General features: G+C 41.1%; 1 protein-coding gene across 6 annotated transcripts in view; it reads right to left on the reverse strand.

Annotated features, from left to right (window-relative positions):
• The window catches only part of inpp4b (inositol polyphosphate-4-phosphatase type II B), a 367,851-nt gene that overhangs the window by 17,831 nt on the left and 331,181 nt on the right, over positions 1-18,839 (reverse strand). For all 6 annotated transcript variants that reach the window (XM_072678528.1, XM_072678527.1, XM_072678526.1 and 3 more), the window contains 3 exons: positions 16,185-16,308; positions 11,902-12,028; positions 2,268-2,408 (listed from right to left, as the gene is read on the reverse strand). In XM_072678528.1, coding sequence (XP_072534629.1) covers positions 2,268-2,408; positions 11,902-12,028; positions 16,185-16,308 — 392 coding nt within the window. The remainder of the gene's footprint in view (positions 1-2,267; positions 2,409-11,901; positions 12,029-16,184; positions 16,309-18,839) is intronic.

Consider the following 18,839-nt stretch of genomic DNA (forward strand, 5'->3'; position numbering starts at 1 on the left):
AGACAGACAGATTCTTGTTACTACCAATAAGCTTACTATAGTAAAATTCCTACAGTTGTAGTGAACTGTAAAATCCCTAGAAAAATACTACAGTTTTAATTAACTATAGAAATTGTACAGATCAAATGAACTGTAAAAACCCTAAATAAAAACCCTACAGTTCTAGTAAACTTATACTTAAACTTATAGTTTTAGTGAACTGTAATTTCCCTAGTAAAAAAAAAAACGACAGTTTTAAATGAACTGTAAAAGCCCTACTAGAACAATGTTGCAATGACAGTAGTATGCAAATGTCTAAACACTCTGGTCTAAATAAATTGATTTTCCTGATGTTTTTTGTAAATAGCCTACCCTAGTGGAAGTTTTAAAGAACTATAGATAGTTTATCCTAGTAAACACCCCACAGTTTTGTGAACTGTAAAAGCCCTATGTGAAACTACATACTACTGTCCCAATTACAGCAGCATGCAAAAGTCTAAACATTCAGGTCTAATGAAATGTATTGTTGATTTTCCTGATGTTTTTGTAAATAGCCTACCCTAGTAGACACCCTACAGTTCTAGTGAACTGCAAAACCCCCTTAAACTGTAGTGAACTGAAAAATCCAGAGTAGAAATCCTACAGTTCTAGCAATCTATAAATAGCCCACCCTAGTAAAATCCCAACAGTTCTGGTGAACTCCCTGGTAGAAGTCCCTTGTAGAATCCCTGGTAGAAACTCTACAGTTCTGGTGAAACCTACAGTTTTAGTGAACTATAGATAGTTTATCCTAGTAAACACCCCACAGTTTTGTGAACTGTAAAAGCCCTACAAGAAACTACATACTACAGTCCCATGCACACATCTAAACACACTGGTCTAATAAAATGTATTGCTGAGTTTCCTGATTATTTTTGTAAATAAGCGTAAATAAGTTCACAACACACTTCTGCACATTTAAGGTGCATTTGCATAATCTAATATACTGGAAATATTCAACTGTACATATTTTTATATGTTTAATTAATAATTAAACATAAAAAAATATTTGTGCTCTGGTATTGTAAGTTTATTTTCTGTAGAAAATTTTCTTTTCTTTTTTTTTTAATTGAGCAAAATATGTAATTTAAATACATAATAAAGTGTTCAAACTTTTGCATACCGCTGTTTGGAGAGAAGTAGTATTGTATGGGCAGCAGTAAGCATGCTGTTATTTTATAATTATTATTTCTCACTTGTAGCTCACTGAAGCAAGTAGTGACGTTCTGTTGAAAGTGTGTAACCGTTCAATCTCTAGTACATTTGTGTTTGTAAATACAAGAGATTAGATTAGATTAGATTAGGTGATTCGAATTTGAAAGATTCTTGTTTTTACCAATAAACTTACTCTAGTAAAATTTCTACAGTTGTGGTGAACTGTAAATGTCTAGCAGAAACTCTACAGTTTTAGTGAACTGTAAATAGCTCTACTGTAGTAACAACCCTTGATTTCTGGTAAACTGTAAAAGCCCTACAATAAACTCTACAGTTTAAGTGAACTGTAAAAGCCCTATAGTTTTAGTTAACTATAAATGTTGTACAGATCCAGTGAACTGTAAAAACCCGAAAAAACCCTAAATTTCTAGTGAACTGCAAAACCCTATAGTTTTAGTGAACTGTACATTCCCATGTAAAATAAACCCTACAGTTTTAGAAAACTATAAAAGTTGTATAGATCCAGTGAACTGTAAAAACCCTAATAAAAAACATTCTGTTTTAAGTGAGATGTAAAAGCCCCAGTGAAAAAAAAAATACAGTTTTAGTGAACTGTAAATTCCCTAGTAAAAAAAACTTCAGTTTTAAGTGAACTGTTAAAGCCCTATAAGAAACCCTACAGTTTTAGGGAACTGTTAAATTCCTAGTAAAAACCCTACAGTTTTAGTAAACTATAAAAAAATTACAGATCCAGTGAACTGTAAATTCCCTAGTAAAAACCCTACAGTTTTAGTTAACTATACACATTTCACAGATCCAGTGAACTGTAAAGAACTACATTTCTAGTGAACTGCAAGAACCCTACAGTAGCAAACTGTAAAATAAATATGCAGTTTTTAATGCAATTAAAATGAAGTGCCATCCTGGTGACCACACGGACGTCTCTCCAGAATATCCAGTCCTCAGTTTGCGTCTTTAGGCTTCTTAATGAGCTTTAGGTATGTGAGTTCATCTTAAGGTAAACAGTTATTATAGGCGTTATTATACGAATGTGTTTTAATATGTTTTAATATGAAGGTGCAGTTTCGCTGTACCTCTCTGCGATGGTCTGCTGTTCGTTGATGCCCACGTTAAACAGCACTGGGAAGACCTGCAGTAGCTTGCCCTGGCGCAGTTCATCTGGCAACGTCTGGAAGGCTTGGAGTGGGAGCGGCACTTCGACAGTGTAATGGTCTCTATACACACAAACACATCAAGAGAGGGACATTTGAGCCAAGGGCATTGCCAGATTTATTGGCATTCTAAAGGAACTCGCAAACTGGTAAGGAGTGTAAGGTTTCATAGATCCATTAACTCACAAAAGCTTTTAGATTAGCCTGGAGTGTTTCAACACAGCCTGGCAGGAACAGTGTTTCCAACCAATCGTTCATGTACATGTCTGACACAGTCAGAGGAACACAGTGTACTGCTAACTGTACTTCTTCTAAATAACTGAATCCACTCAGAAATCCAATCTTATGACCATATCAAAGAGAATTGCACAATTTAGTATGTGTTAATCATTCTTGCAACTTTAGTCTTTGCAGAACTGAAACAGCTGGAAGCTGAAATGTGCAAACCAATTGTGTGTGTGTGCCGTAAACATTCTTAACCCCAATTAGTTTTTGAGGGTTTCGAAAGGAGGCCTTCATGTTGGCCAACAGTAATTATGCCTCATGAAATAATGCAGTTCAGCTAAACCCAACTGAACCGATTTCTCACTCGTACTTGTGTACGGCAGGGAAGTATTCACCCCCTTGGATGTTTACCTCTTTTATTGCTTTTATAAATGGAATTATGGTCAACATCATTTGTCCCCCTATTAAAGTGGCAGACCTAATTTAACAGAGGTCCAGGCATTTGGTGCTAACAGTCTCATAATTAGTGAAAAGGAGATCACCTGAGTGCAAGGAATGTGTCTTAAACGGAGATGTCCCTGATCCGAGCCGATCTGACTTAGGATCGGGAGCCAAATTAGGTATTTTTAATGGGTCGGGTAGCCGTCTTTAAGGTTCCGAACTATTTTCAGTCCTTAGGTTTGCTGTAGCAGGGTGCCATCTGGCGTTAAGATACATGATCCTCAACTGCTGCAGAATTTAGAAATTAAGTTTTATTCAAACAGGAAAGTGTGGAGACGTTACCAGTTAGCAGCCAAAACAAAAACTTGAATTGGCTTCTAATGCTAACTCTCTATTCCACCTTAAACAGTGACACAGTTACAGTGTGTGTATTCCAACAGCCGAGCGTAACTGCTGTATTATTTAAGGTGGAGCAGAAAGTTCGGGGAAGAGGAAAACTTTAGCTTAGCGATAGCTCAGAGCCTCACTGTAAACGTGATATAGCATCAACCAACGGCTCCCAGAGCAGCAGGTAAAAAAATGAGTTAGTTAATCCATCAGAAGATCTAGAGGAACTTGAGCTTTGCAACAACAAAGATGTTCTATCCCATTATCTCCATTTGGGAAGATCGAACGTTCCTCCCATCCCATCTTGGGAGGAATAACCCCTGGTTAGAAACCAAACTATGGTGTAGGTTCCCCAGTCCTTTTTTTAAACCAGGTCTGAGTTGTAAATGAACAGAGAGCTAAATGGTCAGGTGGGTCAGACAAACTGGACTTTAATATATTAAAAACTACAGAGTTTAAAACAGTCGTTTAAAAAATTGCTCCAAACAAAGTAGATCAGATTAGAATTTAGTCTGATTTATAGAAACTGGTACTAAAATAGAGATTTTACTGTTGTTTACTGTCATGTATTAGCACTTCTTACCAAAGAAAGACCACAAAGATCGGATCAATATCGTCCGATAGTCTGTGGTAAGGGACTCGGATTGGATCGCGGGGTTAAAAAAACTAGTCTCAGGTAATTGTAGTATAAATACACCAGTCTGGAAGGTCGGGCCATTGGTTAATCACTATTCTTGTCTACAAATACACCATGAAGACGAAAGAACACTCCACACAGTCCCTGGAGCTCGGATAAATCCATCATTAAGAAACGGAAGGAATATGCGTAAATCTGCCTAGAGCAGGCCGTCCTCAAAAGCCGAGTGACCGTGCATGAAGGAGCCTAGTGAGGGAGGCCACAAAGACACCTAGGACGACTCTGAAGGAGTTGAGTTGAGTAAACTGATGATGCTACTGCCATGCTTTATTAGTGGTGCAAAGGTGCCAATATCTTTGGCTTTGACTGATCCTTTTTAACACTGGGGGGCATTTTCTGATATAGTGCTTTTAGTCTCTCAGAAAACCCTACCTAGCAACACAAAATCGACAGACTACCATCAATCTAAAGTCTATAGCGATGGTTCGTTTAAACTTTGTTAGCCCTTTTACCTTATAGCAACTTTAAGATCATTCTGAAGCTCCAGACTGGACTGGGACAGGGAGAATGGGAGTTTGTCCTCCTTCAAAACTCTGAAAGAGCTGAAAACCTTCTGAAAATTTTCTACACATTATTTTTCACAGTTTTTTATATTGTATATCTCTACTTGTGAAGCGTCATTGGGTTTGTAAAAGGTTCTGTATGAATTCAACTTCTCATTATAGTAGCCAGGGTAAAAGTCTTCCCTGATGTGGATGGTGTCTCTTTTGTTGCTCAGAAAAAGAAAACATAGCAGCCTTTCAGCGGCCCGTGTTTTCCCTCTCTGCTTTCAATCTGAAGGAGTAGAGGAATTTGACTGGCCTCCAAAAAGACCTGACTTCAACTTTCAGCTCTACCACTTAAGAGACTTAATTGCTCAACTGCAGTGACTAATGCTCCCTGATGCTTTCCAGGTTTAATAGAATGGGATCAGAGCAGCAATGTACTGACAAGTTCTCTGAAAGAGTTCAGGATGTTGAATATGTTGAATGAGTAGTGTCCACATACAGTGAACCAACCTAGCCGGATAAGGGCTAACATGCGATTCCTTCATGTCATGTATTGCTAAGCACTGTTTCTTGAGGAGCTGTTGGTGAATACATTTGGAGTGTCTACTGTGCATTGTTTTTGTATTCTGGCATGACCTAAAGGTTAGAGAAGGGGCCTCGCAACCGGATCCCCTGAGCCAACATGACGCTACCGAAGTGTCCTTGAGCAAGACACTTGACCCCAACTGCTCCTCTGGCTCGAGTGTGGGCTTTTGTAGCAACCCTAACAGACGAGCTCAGTTGAATATCATTCTGTATTATAAAGGAAGTGAGAACTATGCCCCTCTTCTCATCCAGTGAGAACAAGGCCAGCTGTGAGTACAGATGGCTGTGAAATTGTAGGAATTTCTAAATTCTAAATCTGGAGAATGATTGTATTATGAGTAATGCAGCTGTAAAAGGCAGAACACTGCTAATCATTTGTACCCAGACTCTAAGCCCATTTAACACAATGCATGTGACTCATCTGTCACCCAGGATCACGGCCAATTTCCTTTAGACCTTTAGGCACTTGACACAGAGTAGGCATATATTGTCACAAAAACCTCATAAATTAGCAGACATTCAATTGATGTCAATGTAAAAAGATTTGATTCCAAGTCATTTTGGAGCATTTCTATTGGTCCATTCATCATGTTAGGAACAACTGTCAGGTGTTTTGTTATATATGGCTGTAAACTAAATCTATATCATGCCGTGCAGTTTAGAGAGCTGAAGCTCATCATGTAGGATATACAATAGATATCATATATGCGGTTTAACTTCTAGAGGTAAGGACTTGGACTTGAGTCAGACTAGATTCTCAAATTACAAAGACTTGAGACTTGATTTAGTCTTCCTAAATTGACTTGTGGGTATGAGGACTTGATAAGGACTTGATGAGACTATGCTTCTGTGTTGCAGGGTCCTGCAAGAGACCTACGTTGTTGGGAGCGTATATATATATATATAAACTACATAGCCAAAACACTAGTTGGCAGTGTGATTTCTATGCCACTGTGTTGACTTCCTTGGTGTACTACCTGGCAATAGCGCCTAAAACTCAGCGTTGATGTTGGAGTTGGAGGTAACAGCTGTTGAACAATAGCTGCTGTTAATTTGACAAAAAAATCTGCAAAAGTATAAAAGAGAGAAGACGTCGGATGAGATGTCCATACAGCTACTGAACCATATCAGTTTGTCCATCTGAAATGAAAAATTGGCAGTGAAGGTGTAAATGCAATGCCACGCCATGTCACGTCATGTAGTTACATTTGTAGAGAGGTGTGGGGCAGTTTATGGTTGCGCAGGATACGGCGTAGGCTATGCAGCTACATGGCACCTATGCTGTGCACACACCGTAGATTCAAGTCAGAATCATAAACTGACCTATAGGCCTTTTTTTGTATAGTATTTTCAGGTGAATCCTGTACTTAACCCCTTACAAATACATGGCCTATAACACACTAAGGTGTATTATTCAGTAGCTACAAGGACTTCTGTACAAACTGGTGGGTCTACTCTTCGGTTATGGAAGTGTGCAATAAAAATGGCCATTTAAGGGGCTGAACTCTTACAGGAGATGAGTTCTTACAGGTACTCTTACTGAGATGTTCAAGTTTTGTGTGGTAATTTAACCTAACCTAACCACCTAATTGTTTGGAAAATGACATAAAACATTAATGTGATGCCAGCCATTATTTAATTATGTTTAAAGCTTTAGTAATGCCCATTTCAGATCTGCTTTGTAGTCTGCAGCAGCTTCCTTGGGCTAATTCACAGTTTCCAGTTTTTCTCCAAAGCTGCTTTAAATTTTCGGCATAAGTTCAAGTCAAACCAGATCTAACTGCTCTACATCAGTTCCAGATGCTCTGTTGCCAGTAGGTTCCAGTAACAAGGTGCCAACAACTTCCCGGAAGGGTCAAGGTGACTATTAGAGAAGAAGAAGAAATGCAGGCAGTGAGATGTCTGCATATATCTGAGGTATAGTATAGCCATACAGAAAGACTGATACACTGACAGACATATAGATTTTGTCTTGTTTGAATCAGCAATCTAATACAACTTGAAACGTTGCAAACACCCTTAGGCCAATATGACTAAACTGTAAGTCACCCTGGATAAGAATGTCTGCCAATGGAATGAAAATTCCAGTGATGTTAAATCATTACTGCCACATCTTCCCTGGGCTGGCTCGGCCCTCACCAGTCTCCTCCCATGTGTCCTCACTATTCCTGCCTTGTTATTACTACTGCTGTGGAGGACTAGGGTTGGTGTGGTGCAACAGATAACACCACTACCTGCCAGTGAGCTACTACACCACATGGGAGACTGGGGTTTGATTTCTCGTCTGGGTGACTATGCTGCGCCAGTCCCTAACACTATATTGGTCCACCTTTGTAATATAAGTTACCTTGTTAGTTGCTCTGGATAAGAGCATCAGCTAAATGCCATAAAATGTAAAATGTACTAGGTCTCAAAGAAAGATCTTTCTTAACTCCACCCTCTGAGTGTATGACACCAGGGAAAGCAATAACACAGTGATCTTGGGATGTCCTGGTCCAGTTTTTCTGCCCCTTGATCCAAACAGAGTACCTTAACGCTGAGCGGTGGCCAAAACCACCAACGAATACCTGCTCCTGCCCACATGTAAAGTGTGCATAATGCATAAAAAATAGGTTAAGTATTAGATAAACAATTAAAAAGCAAAAAAGAAAATCCCCTCAACAAGCAAACAAAGCAACCAAAAAGCCTATTTTCTGCCGCTGGTTCAGCTTCCAAGCCTTTTGGATTTATACACCAGTCGCTGTCTGAGGAAGTCAAAAAGGATTATTAAGGACTCCACCCACCCAAGCCACTGCCTGTTCTCACAGCTGCCCAGCGGCAGGAGGTACAGAAACATCAAGACCAGAACCAGTCAGTTCAAAGACAGCTTCTACCCTCAAGCCATCAGGCTTCTGAACAGACAATAGCGCAGAAGAGCCTTGCGGTCCATAGTCACAATCTCATCTGTATCATCACACTTCCACCACATACAAACACACTCTGCTCCCTGAACTTACTACTCAGTCACACTGCCCCCACAAAGACTCCTCCCCACCCACACTACACCTGAATTCATACCCATCCAGTGCCTTTTGTAAATTATGTGAACATTACAGATTATATCAAACCTTTATATATTATATTATTATATGTGGGAGACTGGGGTTCGATTCCCAGTCTGGGTGACTGTGCTGAGCTACACCAATAAGAGTCCTTGGGCAAGACTCCTAACACTACACTGTCCCACCTCTGTAAGTCGCTCTGGATAAGGACGTCTGCTAAATGCCATAAATGTAAATGTAAATGTAAATATTAAACTTTAGCTTTAAATATTGTAATAGAGAGTATGTATAATGTGTGTATATGTGTAGTAGAAGTTACTGTGTCAATACTTTTACCAAAGTGAGGGACTGTAGTTTGTCCCTCACCTTAACACCTGTGTAATGTGACGTGACAATAAACTTGATTTGATTTTGATTTGAAAGTGCATAAATAGTCCCACCAGTTTGTACAGAAGTCCATCTACTGGCAAATACAGCTTAGGGTGTAATAAGACCTACTGCATTAAGGGGTTACTTTTTTTGTCATACTTGTGGTCAATTAGCTACTTAATTAATGTGGATTATTTCACTATGGGCTTTTTAACAGTTTACACCCCCAATTATGCACTGTGATTGGATTGCACTGAATTATCCACAGCGTTGTAGAACCGGCAGTTCCTCTAAACTGTTCACAGTCTCCGGGAGCAGGACAGTTCTGATGAGAAGTTTACAGGAAGTAAAATGGAAATGAGGTATGTGTTGGTGTGTTGTTTACACGGGACAGTAAAATCGGATCTCATCTAGTCACACTGGGGGCGCAGTTTAGTGTAAACAGAACCAGGTCAAAGTAGATCCAGATACTATGCAGAAACCCAATGTGTAAACAGACCCTATAAAAGAGTTCTGCAGAGAGGACTTTGGCAATCTTTAGAGATCCTACCGATTTATTAGCTGAGACTGTTGGACTGACAGCTTAGTTGACTTTAGACTATCGAGATCCATTCGTTTGCATCTATGGAACATTTTATAGATTATTTACAGATCCAATCAATTTAGTATGATCACTGTAATCAAATATGCTCAAACAGATAAATTATCTGTCATCAGACTGTAAATAATCACAACCGCTCCTTGCATAAATGTCCAATAGCTTTAAGTCTGTTGGGGTAATTGTCTACCAGCTGTGCTCACTGTTTGGGAGTGATTTGCTGTACCCGTTCTTCCTGGCAGACTTGCTTTAGGCTTTGCTGGATAACGCTTGTTCAAATAAGCCTTTCAAATAGATCCTCAATTTGACTGAGATCTAGATCTGGATGACCAAAGAAGAACATTCCTCTTTTATTTTTTTAACCACTCATGTATTGTTTGGGCTTGTTTGGGTGTTTTTCCGTGCTTGGGATCACTATAGTTTTTATGAACTCACTGTGCAGTATTAGGTTTGCACCAGGATTTTCCAAAAACAGTTCATTTGTATCTTCCCGGATCACAAACCCTTGACCACATTTGACCTGGGTCAGTCAGACACTCCAGATGGTCTCTGATGCATATATGTAATCACTAATGGATTTCTAGCCATTCTACCTTCACCTCCCTAAGGTGACTTTACATTGCATCTCTTAGGCCTCTCTACCCAGCTACCCACCCTGCACCACCAAATCTCAAAAAGAGATGTTGGGCTGGTGTTTCGTCCGTCTACATTTGGTCTAACTTTGGTCTAACTTTAGCCCAAAGTGGACGTCTTTTTCGTACCACATATAGCCCTGATATAGGCATGAAAAAAACTGAATGAAACCGGCTAGTGCAAACCCAGACTAGTCTTTCTAGTAATTGCTGCTATTCAGAAATGTCATATAATGATATACTGGCCATCGCCCAATACAGCATGTTGAATTTAGGCATATACAGTGGGGGGGGGGGGAGTATTTCGTCAGTCACCAATTGTGCAAGTTCTCCCACTTAAAAAAGATGAGAGAGGCCTGTAATTGACATCGGTAGACCTCAACTATGAGAGACAAAATGAGAGAAAAAAAAATCAGAAAATCACACTGTCTGATTTTTAAAGAATTTATTTGCAAATAATGAAGGAAAATAAGTATTTGGTCAATGACAAAAGTTCATCTCAATACTTGTTATATGTTATATATCCTTGTATAATGTTATATCTATGTTATGTCTTCACAAGGTTGGCACACACCGCCACGTTTCATCTTCAATGCCCTTGCTGATGGAAGGAGGTTTGTCAAAATCTCACAATACATGGCCCCATTCATCCTTTCATGTACACGGACCAGTCGTCCTAGTCCCTTTGCAGAGAAACAGTCCCAAAGCATGATGTTGCCACCCCCATGCTTCACAGTTGGTATGGTGTTCTTTGGATGCAACTCAGCATTCACTCTCCTCCAAATATAACGAGTTGTGTTTGTACCAAGCAGTTCTACTTTGGTTTCATCTGACCATAAGACATTCTCCCAATACTCTACCGGAACATCCAAATGCTCTCTAGCAAACTTCAGACGCGCCCGGATATGTACTGGCTTAAGCAGGGGAACACGTCTGGCACTGCAAGATCTGAGTCCCTGGCGGCGTAGTGTGTTACTGACGGTAGCCCTTGTAACGTTGGTCCCAGCTTTCTGCAGGTCATTCACTAGGTCCCCCTGTGTGGTTCTGGGATTTTTGCTCACTGTTCTTGTGATCATTTTGACCCCACGGGCTGAGATCTTGCGTGGAGCCCCTGATCGAGAGAGATTAGCAGTGGTCTTGTAGGTCTCCCATTTTCTGATTATTGCTCCCACAGTAGATTTCTTCACACCAAGCTGCTTGCCTATTGCAGATTCAGTCTTCCCAGCCTGGTGCAGGACTACAATTTTGTTTCTGGTGTCCTTCGACAGCTCTTTGGTCTTCACCATAGTGTAGTTTGGAGTGTGAATGTTTTAGGTTGTGGACAGGTGTCTTTTATACTGTTAACGAGTTCAAACAGGTGCCATTAATACAGGTAATGAGTGGAGGACAGAGAAACCTCTTAAAGAAATTACAGGTCTGTGACAGCCAGAAATCTTGCTTGTTTGTAGGTGACAAAATACTTATTTTCCACCATTATTTGCAAATAAATTCTTTAAAAATCAGACAATGTGATTTTCAGATGTTTTTTCTCATTTTGTCTCTCATAGTTGAGGTCTTCCTATGATGTCAATTACTGGCCTCTCTAATCTTTTTAAGTGGGAGAACTTGCACAATTGGTGACTGACTAAATAATTTTTCCCCCACTGTATAGATGACTTTTTCTAGACGTATTTTCAAATCTGAAAAAGATGCCTTTCCAGCTTTTAATTTTCAACCAAATATCGACGTCTTTTCAATGTCTTTTCAGCGAGCTGTCGCTGGGTGGGTAAGGACTTAAAGCCATACTTGAAAGTGTATGTGTGTGTGTTTGTGTTTTTTTGATTGATTGATCTATTGTAAACCGTCCTTGGATTTGAAAATAATACCCAATTAAATTTTTTTATTTGTGAATTAGTCTCAGGCTAATTAGGGCAATGCAGCTACATGGTAAAATACAGGTGTTTGCTGCATGGAAGAGTCTAGATTGCACAATATAGTAAGGTAAAATAATAATAATAGACCGGTTAATATGGGAGCACATCAAGGGTGTTATATAGATTTTACACAGTGTATCATCCTTTATCTGAGACTGTGTGTGAGCGTGTGTGTCTTACCGTCTCCCACTGACAATGGGCTGCAGATTAGTGGGGTCATCAGACGCTGCTTCAGTGATTCTGAAAGTGACTCTCTGTAGGTCAGAAATGCCCACCTCCATATCCTCCAGCATGCCAATCTCCTCACCTGACATACACAGAGAGAGCAGTTAGAACTGCAGGATAACACACACACACAGGCTTACAGACCCTTACACACTAACATGAAAATTCCTAAAGACACATATACAGACAGACACACATACCCAACACTAAGGAGTAAGAGTAGGTTTTTTTAAGTATGAGCTCATAGGCCTTGAGACATAGTGTAATTTTACGTTATTTGTGAAGAATAACCAGTAAATGTTGTCCATTCTACTCTCTTGGACAGAACGTGAAACATCCCATCACAAGCTAAAAGGCAACACTGATTTTTATGCATTTTGTCAGCCCCTCGGTATCGCGCCCTCTCCCGGGGCGATTCCTAGCCGCTGCCCACAGGCTCATACAAGGACTTTTGTTTTGTGTTTCCATTCTGGTTTTGATTCATGGACTCGGTTCTTGTTCATTTGTGTTCATGTATGTTCGGTTCAGTGTTTTGTTCATGTTCACGTGTTTTGGTTCAGGTTTATTACGTCTTGCTTAGTTAATGTGTTGCACCTGAGGCTGGGGGTACTTAAGTGGCGCCTACGCTCAGTTTGACGCAGAGAATTATATGGTTTATGGTTGTGGAACCTCGAGGTTGCCTGAGAGGTTCCCATCTGTTTCCACGTAGTGTTTAGGCCAGCTTCGTCTCGACTCCATCATTTGCTAGCAATCCACCCGAAGGTTCGAGCTTCCAACGAGGTTCTCGATCCTGCTCTACTACTCACGTTCCGGCAGTTCCAGGTTGGGTCGGCCTAGCCGTCACTGTATTCATGTTTATGCCCTTTAGCTGCTGCATCGTCTGACCCTGCCTAACCCGCCATAACACATCTAAACAGTTTCATATCTTATTCATACAGAGACAGAGATTCACCTTGTTTTTCTACCTTGAAAGTAGTGAAGTGACTCTTTAATTCACACAAATTATGGCTTATTTTGCATAAAAAAATGACTGGCAGGGACAGCAACCAGGCTGAAGTACATGCCTATGCAAATAATTCCTTGTCTACAGTTCTAGAGTTACTGTCTAGAACAGGCCTGAGGACAACAAGGTGTGAAACTTCAGTGCAGAGTGCCAGATATCTGCTAATTGAGAGTTTGTGACAGTGAAATTAAGCCTAAACTGAAGTTAATGTGCCTGTTAGATAAGGGGCAGATCTGGAGGCTCACCGACATAAAGATTTCTGGTAAACTGAGATGTTGTTCTCATGTTTGCTCTCAGGTTTGACAAGGAGGGACAGAAGGGTGCTTAGGGTTTTTAGACAGTCTGTTAATGCGAGGCCTGCTGGAGTTAGGCCTGTCTGCACAGATCCCTTCCTAGACTCTACTTAAACCATTACATATTCATATTAACATGGCAATCCCAGATCTAATACCTGGTTAGACCCCCCCCCCCCCCCCCCCCGCCCCGATAACACTTCTGACAATCTCAAATCTTCAGAGGTTAAATCTGGACATCTGAAATATTTTACATTGCTGTGTTTCACTTCATGCTTTTGTGTAATTAGTTTTGCCTCCCGGTGTCACAGAATGGGTTCCTTCCTCACTTGGAGCGAGGACACATGTCTCTGTATTGTGACAGTGTCCATTGTTTAAAGAGCTATATAAAGTACCTTTAACTTGGCTGCCATCTTTTTAAGCTGCTGGCTGTTTTCGTTTACAAAGAAAACAAAGGAAACACTGAATATCCGTTATTCTGCAGACAGTGTACTTCCTCTGTATTTTAACTGGGAAGCTATGGGAGACATTTTTATCCACTCTAAGCTTTAGTGTACGTCATTACATTTTTATAACAGGGTGACTAATAGGTTACATACCAGAATTAAAAGTTGTCACACTTCATGTGAGAAGCAGAGTTTAGTTTATGAAAACCCATAAATGACTAAACAGACTGAATGACAAAGGTAAAATGTACAGATCTTTGTAAAAACTAGTCTCATCGTGTTTGCTATTTGCAAAGAGGAGGATATTTTAGCATTCCAGTCCTTGGCTCTGTCCTCTAGAACAGAGAGGTCAAACTGCTGTCCTCATTTGACCTGCCTTGATAATGAATAACTAATACATGCAGCGGTGCTGGAGTCTGGCTTTGTTTACATGGCAGGTTTCTTGGACAGAGCGTTCAGACTTCATGATACCTAATCAGAGCGTAGTCACTGAAGTTTATTGCATACAAGGCCAGACTAGGCCTTACATACAGTGTACAAACCCAGATGCAGCCCATGTTTAACTTCTCCTGGTCCCATCACTAATCCTAATAGACATCCATATTTGGGGCCAACATGGAACCCAGGGTCAAAACATTCTGGTTTCCAGTTGGGCTACCCATTAAGGCCCCACATAGATGTAGTTTTGGACATGTTAGCTGAGACCAGTCTTTATACTGGTGTTGGAGCACCTACAAGACTTCTGTAAGTCTCATAACCATCAGAAGTGTGATACTGAAGCCTAAGAGCCTAATATGATCAACTTTGACACAGTACCTATACTCACCTGGTCAGCAGACTGGTGTTTGGGTTTGTTCAGTAAAATTCAGAAACAGCTTTGTTGGTACATCTAGCATTTATCATCTATCATTCAGCCATGTCACTCCACTGTTGCGTTCTCTTCACTGGCTTCCTGTAGCTACTGCCCGCATCAGATTCAAAACCCTGATGCTGGTCTACAAAGCCAAGAACGGACCAGCCCCTCCGTACTTGATGGAAATAATCAAAAGCAGATCCGCACCAAAAGCCCTTCCAGCTTCAAGTACGGCTCGGCCTGACCCAACATCCCTCAACATCCACAGAACACAAGCGTCCAGGCTTTTTTCTGTCCTGCACCGAAGTGGTGGAACGAATTTCCCCTGGGTGTCTGAACAGCAGAGTGATGCTCGCTGTATTTAAACCCAGACTGAAGACCCTCCTCTTCCGAGAGTACTTGGGCGAATAGCAGAGTGGTCTCCTTACTGTGTTTATTAGTGTCAACATTTTTTAGCCTATTCAAACTAGAAGAGGTTTTTCTTTGGTAAATAGCAAAGCACTTTGCTTTGTAAGTCGCTCTGGATAAGAGCATCTGCTAAATGCCTTAAATGTAAATGTAATAATCGGAGTGAATCAAGTTTATTAGGCTTTGTTAGGTTTTTTAAAGATCTCACAAGTATTTTTTAATACAGTAGACACTGTATTATAGTGAAATAATAAGTGAGTATTGGTCATATTAAGCCCTCAGGCTTCAGTATCACACTTCGGATGCTTATAAGACTTACAGAACTCTTTTATGAGCTCCAACACCAGTGTAAAGACTGGTCTCAGCTAACATTTCCATAACAGTCTATGTAGGGCCTCCTGAATGTAGTAGCCCAACTAGGAACCAGAACGTTTTGTCCTCGAGCTCCACATATGGATGTCCATCAGGGTCAGTGGTGGGAGCAAGAGGAGTTAAACATGGGCTGCATCTGGGTTGTACACTGCATACATCGCCTAGTTGGGACTAGCTGCCTCATCAGACATCAGCGCCTAGCTGATGGAGCCCACTCAAGAGCCCATGCCCACCTGGAACTCACCTGGCCCACGTTCCACTCATGTCAGCCCCACATGAGCATGTTGGCTGGGGTGCTTCTTTTTTGTTTACCTTGTTTCTTGTTGTATTGTGATATTGGTCTGTTTCGGGTTTGGGTTGCTAGTGCAGTTTTCCCTTTGTGGATTGTCTTGTTCTAGATAAAGTCATCTGTGTTTGCAGTTTACCTCATTTTCCTTGTATTTTTAATATAATCTAAAAGTATTTGCCTGCCTTGTACTGACTCTCACATAAGACACAGCAACCAGTGAACCGACATCCTGACCACCGGAGGCTTACTGATGCGATTCATGGAGTTCCTACCTCACAACTTACAGAACATAAAGGATCTGCTGCTAACGCCTTGGAGCCACATACCACAGGACATCTTCAGGTCAGATCTGTTGTGGTGGCATAATTCAATTCAATTAGGTTGGTGGTATTAATGTTATGGCTGATCAATGTACAATTTCCCATTCTAGAGCCCCTTTCAAACAAAAACAAACAAAAAGAACAGGGAATCGGTCGTACGCTACAGTCACAGAGGTCAGGACAATAACAGCAACAGTGTGTGACGTGTGGCTTGTGTGTGTGTGTGTGTGTGAAGTGTGTAATTGCATGCTCACTGTAGGTGCTGAGCAGACTCTCGAACTGGGCCACCACTCCCACTGAATGCAGCTGTCTGAGAAAGCCCTTATCCTCAATTCCGGCATAAAGCCGCATGACGAAACCGCAGGCCAAGGCAGCAAGCTGTGCAAAGAAAACACACACACACACACACACACACACGAACACACATAAAGAGTTGTAAACAATCAACAGAGCAGCTACATACCCATCCCACACATCACCCTTTCCCCCCAGGCAGGTCCTGAAACACTCATTCTTCTAGCATGGATGCAGTCCAGCAGACTGACAAGTGCTTCAGCAGTCCCCTTGACAGCCTTCAAACTCTTCCTGAAGCCCTCCCTTCAGACTCCTCTCACAGGGCACCTGGCATTAACATGCGTCCTGGGTGATCTGATCATAATCTGATCATAAGTGGCCAGCACAAAGTACGGGGGAAGAATGCATCTCGAGGACGTCCAGAGACACATATGACCACATCACTCTTTTCATCATTCTTCGTTGATGATGCATTTCCACTTCGGCACCCAAAGATCTGCAGAGAGCTTATCATTAATAAATACTATCAGGGTGATTTTGATTGGCTTTTACCATGAGAACCTGTATAAACACCGCAGCCGTAAGGAGAGACTAGTGCGGACCATCACCACAGTGGCCTGTAGCATTTTTTCCGCAGTACCTTCAACAGGCTACACTGGACAGCGCTGGACTTATAGATAAATCAACCAACAGCAAACTACAGCAACCTACAGCAAAGCTACAGTCACTAAAGCACTAAATCACTGACTGTATTAATCGCAGTATATACACCATTTGGACAAATGTATTGGGACACCTGCTTATTCATTGTTACTTATCCCACCTCACCCCCAACTTCTCAACTCATCGCAGAAGTACTAGATGGAGCATCAACATTTAAGAGAAGAGAATTTACAGTTCCACTGCTCCATAGCTCAATGTTGGGGGCTTTATACCTATCTAGCCCACACCTAGCATTAGGCAGTAGTAGTAGTAGTAGCAATAGTAATAGTAGTAGAAATAGTAATAGTAGCAGCAGCAGTAGTAGCAGTAGTAGCAGTAGTAGTAGTAGTAGTAGTAGCAGCAGTAGTAGCACTAATAGCAGGAGTAGTAGTACTAGCAGAAGTAGCAATAGTAGTAGCGGCAGTAGTAGCAGTAATAGTAGTAGTAGTAGTAGTAGTAGTAGCAGTAGCAGTAGCAGTAGTAGTAGTAGCAGTAGTAGTAGCAGTAGTAGTGACAGCAGTAGTAGTAGTTTCCAAATAAAAAGTGATGAAGGTGAATGATAACTGAATCTGGAATTTGAACCCTTTACCACAACAAACCCCATGTTTGTTAATTCTGTTACTGGCAGCACTCTATTCCAGCATCAGGGGCAAAAGACAACAAATAATACATCTTAAATGTGATAACATGAGCAGCGCAGACAAGTGCCAAAAGCTCCTGAGATTTATGGTAAAGATAGGCCCGTCTTGCTCTCTTGCTCAGTCAATAGGACAGTGCTCGCTGATACAAAAAATGCTCTTCTAACACAAGAATGTAAATATCAGCTCACGGCCATTTAATAGCTGCCTGTTTGTACGGCTTGAAGGGTAAGAATGTGGTTCATCATAAACCATAAAGCAGCAGTTCTCTAACTGATCCATATGCACTAAAGAACCATGTTTGAAAAAGAAGAACATTTGAAAGGCTTTAAGGAACCCTAGCATAATATAAAGGTTCTGTACAAATGTAAGGGTGCTTTTTTATTATGTGGAGGTTCTTTAAACCTTTGGGTCTTCATACATACATGTTCATTCAAATGGTTCTCTTAAGCGGTGGTTTTGTAACTGGTCCTTAAGCCGCCCCCCACCACAGGTGGTCCACATTTTGTGCTCTATCCTACATTTGAAGCCAGTCCTACAAACTAAGCCAATGTAAAGGTTCTGTATAAATGCAAGGGTTCTTTATGACCTTCAACTCTTCATGACCTTCAAAAGTTCTTCAAACTCAAAATCTCATTTACAAAAATTGTTCTCTAAAGCAGTGCTTCTCAAACTAGCCCTCAAGGCCCCTCCTTACGGTCCACTATCCTTATGCATCATCCTAAAGAACCATGTTTGGAAAAGTATCTTCATATACAGTGGGGAAAAAAAGTATTTAGTCTGTCACCAATTGTGCAAGTTCTCCCACTCCCCTGCTTATGCCAGTACATATCCGGGCGCGTCTGAAGTTTGCTACTCGTTGTGTTTGGAGGAGAGTGAATGCTGAGTTGCATTCAAAGAACACCATACCAAGTGTGAAGCATGGGGGTGGCAACATCATGCTTTGGGGCTGTTTCTCTGCAAAGGGACTAGGACGACTGGTCCGTGTACATGAAAGAATGAATGGGGCCATGTATTGTGAGATCAGCAAGGGCATTGAAGATGAAATGTGGCTGGGTCTTTCAGCATGACAATGATCCCAAGCACACTGCCAGGGCAACAAAGGAGTGGCTTTGTAAGAAACATTTCAAGGTCCTGGAGTGGCCTAGCCAGTCTCCAGCTCTCAACCCCATAGAAAACCTTTGGAGGGAGTTGAAAGTCTGTGTTGCCCGCCGACAGCCCCAAAACATCACTGCTCTAGAGAAGATCTGCATGGAGGAATGGGCCAACATACCA

The sequence above is a fragment of the Salminus brasiliensis genome, chromosome 4, assembly GCF_030463535.1.
Source record: "Salminus brasiliensis chromosome 4, fSalBra1.hap2, whole genome shotgun sequence".
Classification (NCBI taxonomy): domain Eukaryota; kingdom Metazoa; phylum Chordata; class Actinopteri; order Characiformes; family Bryconidae; genus Salminus; species Salminus brasiliensis.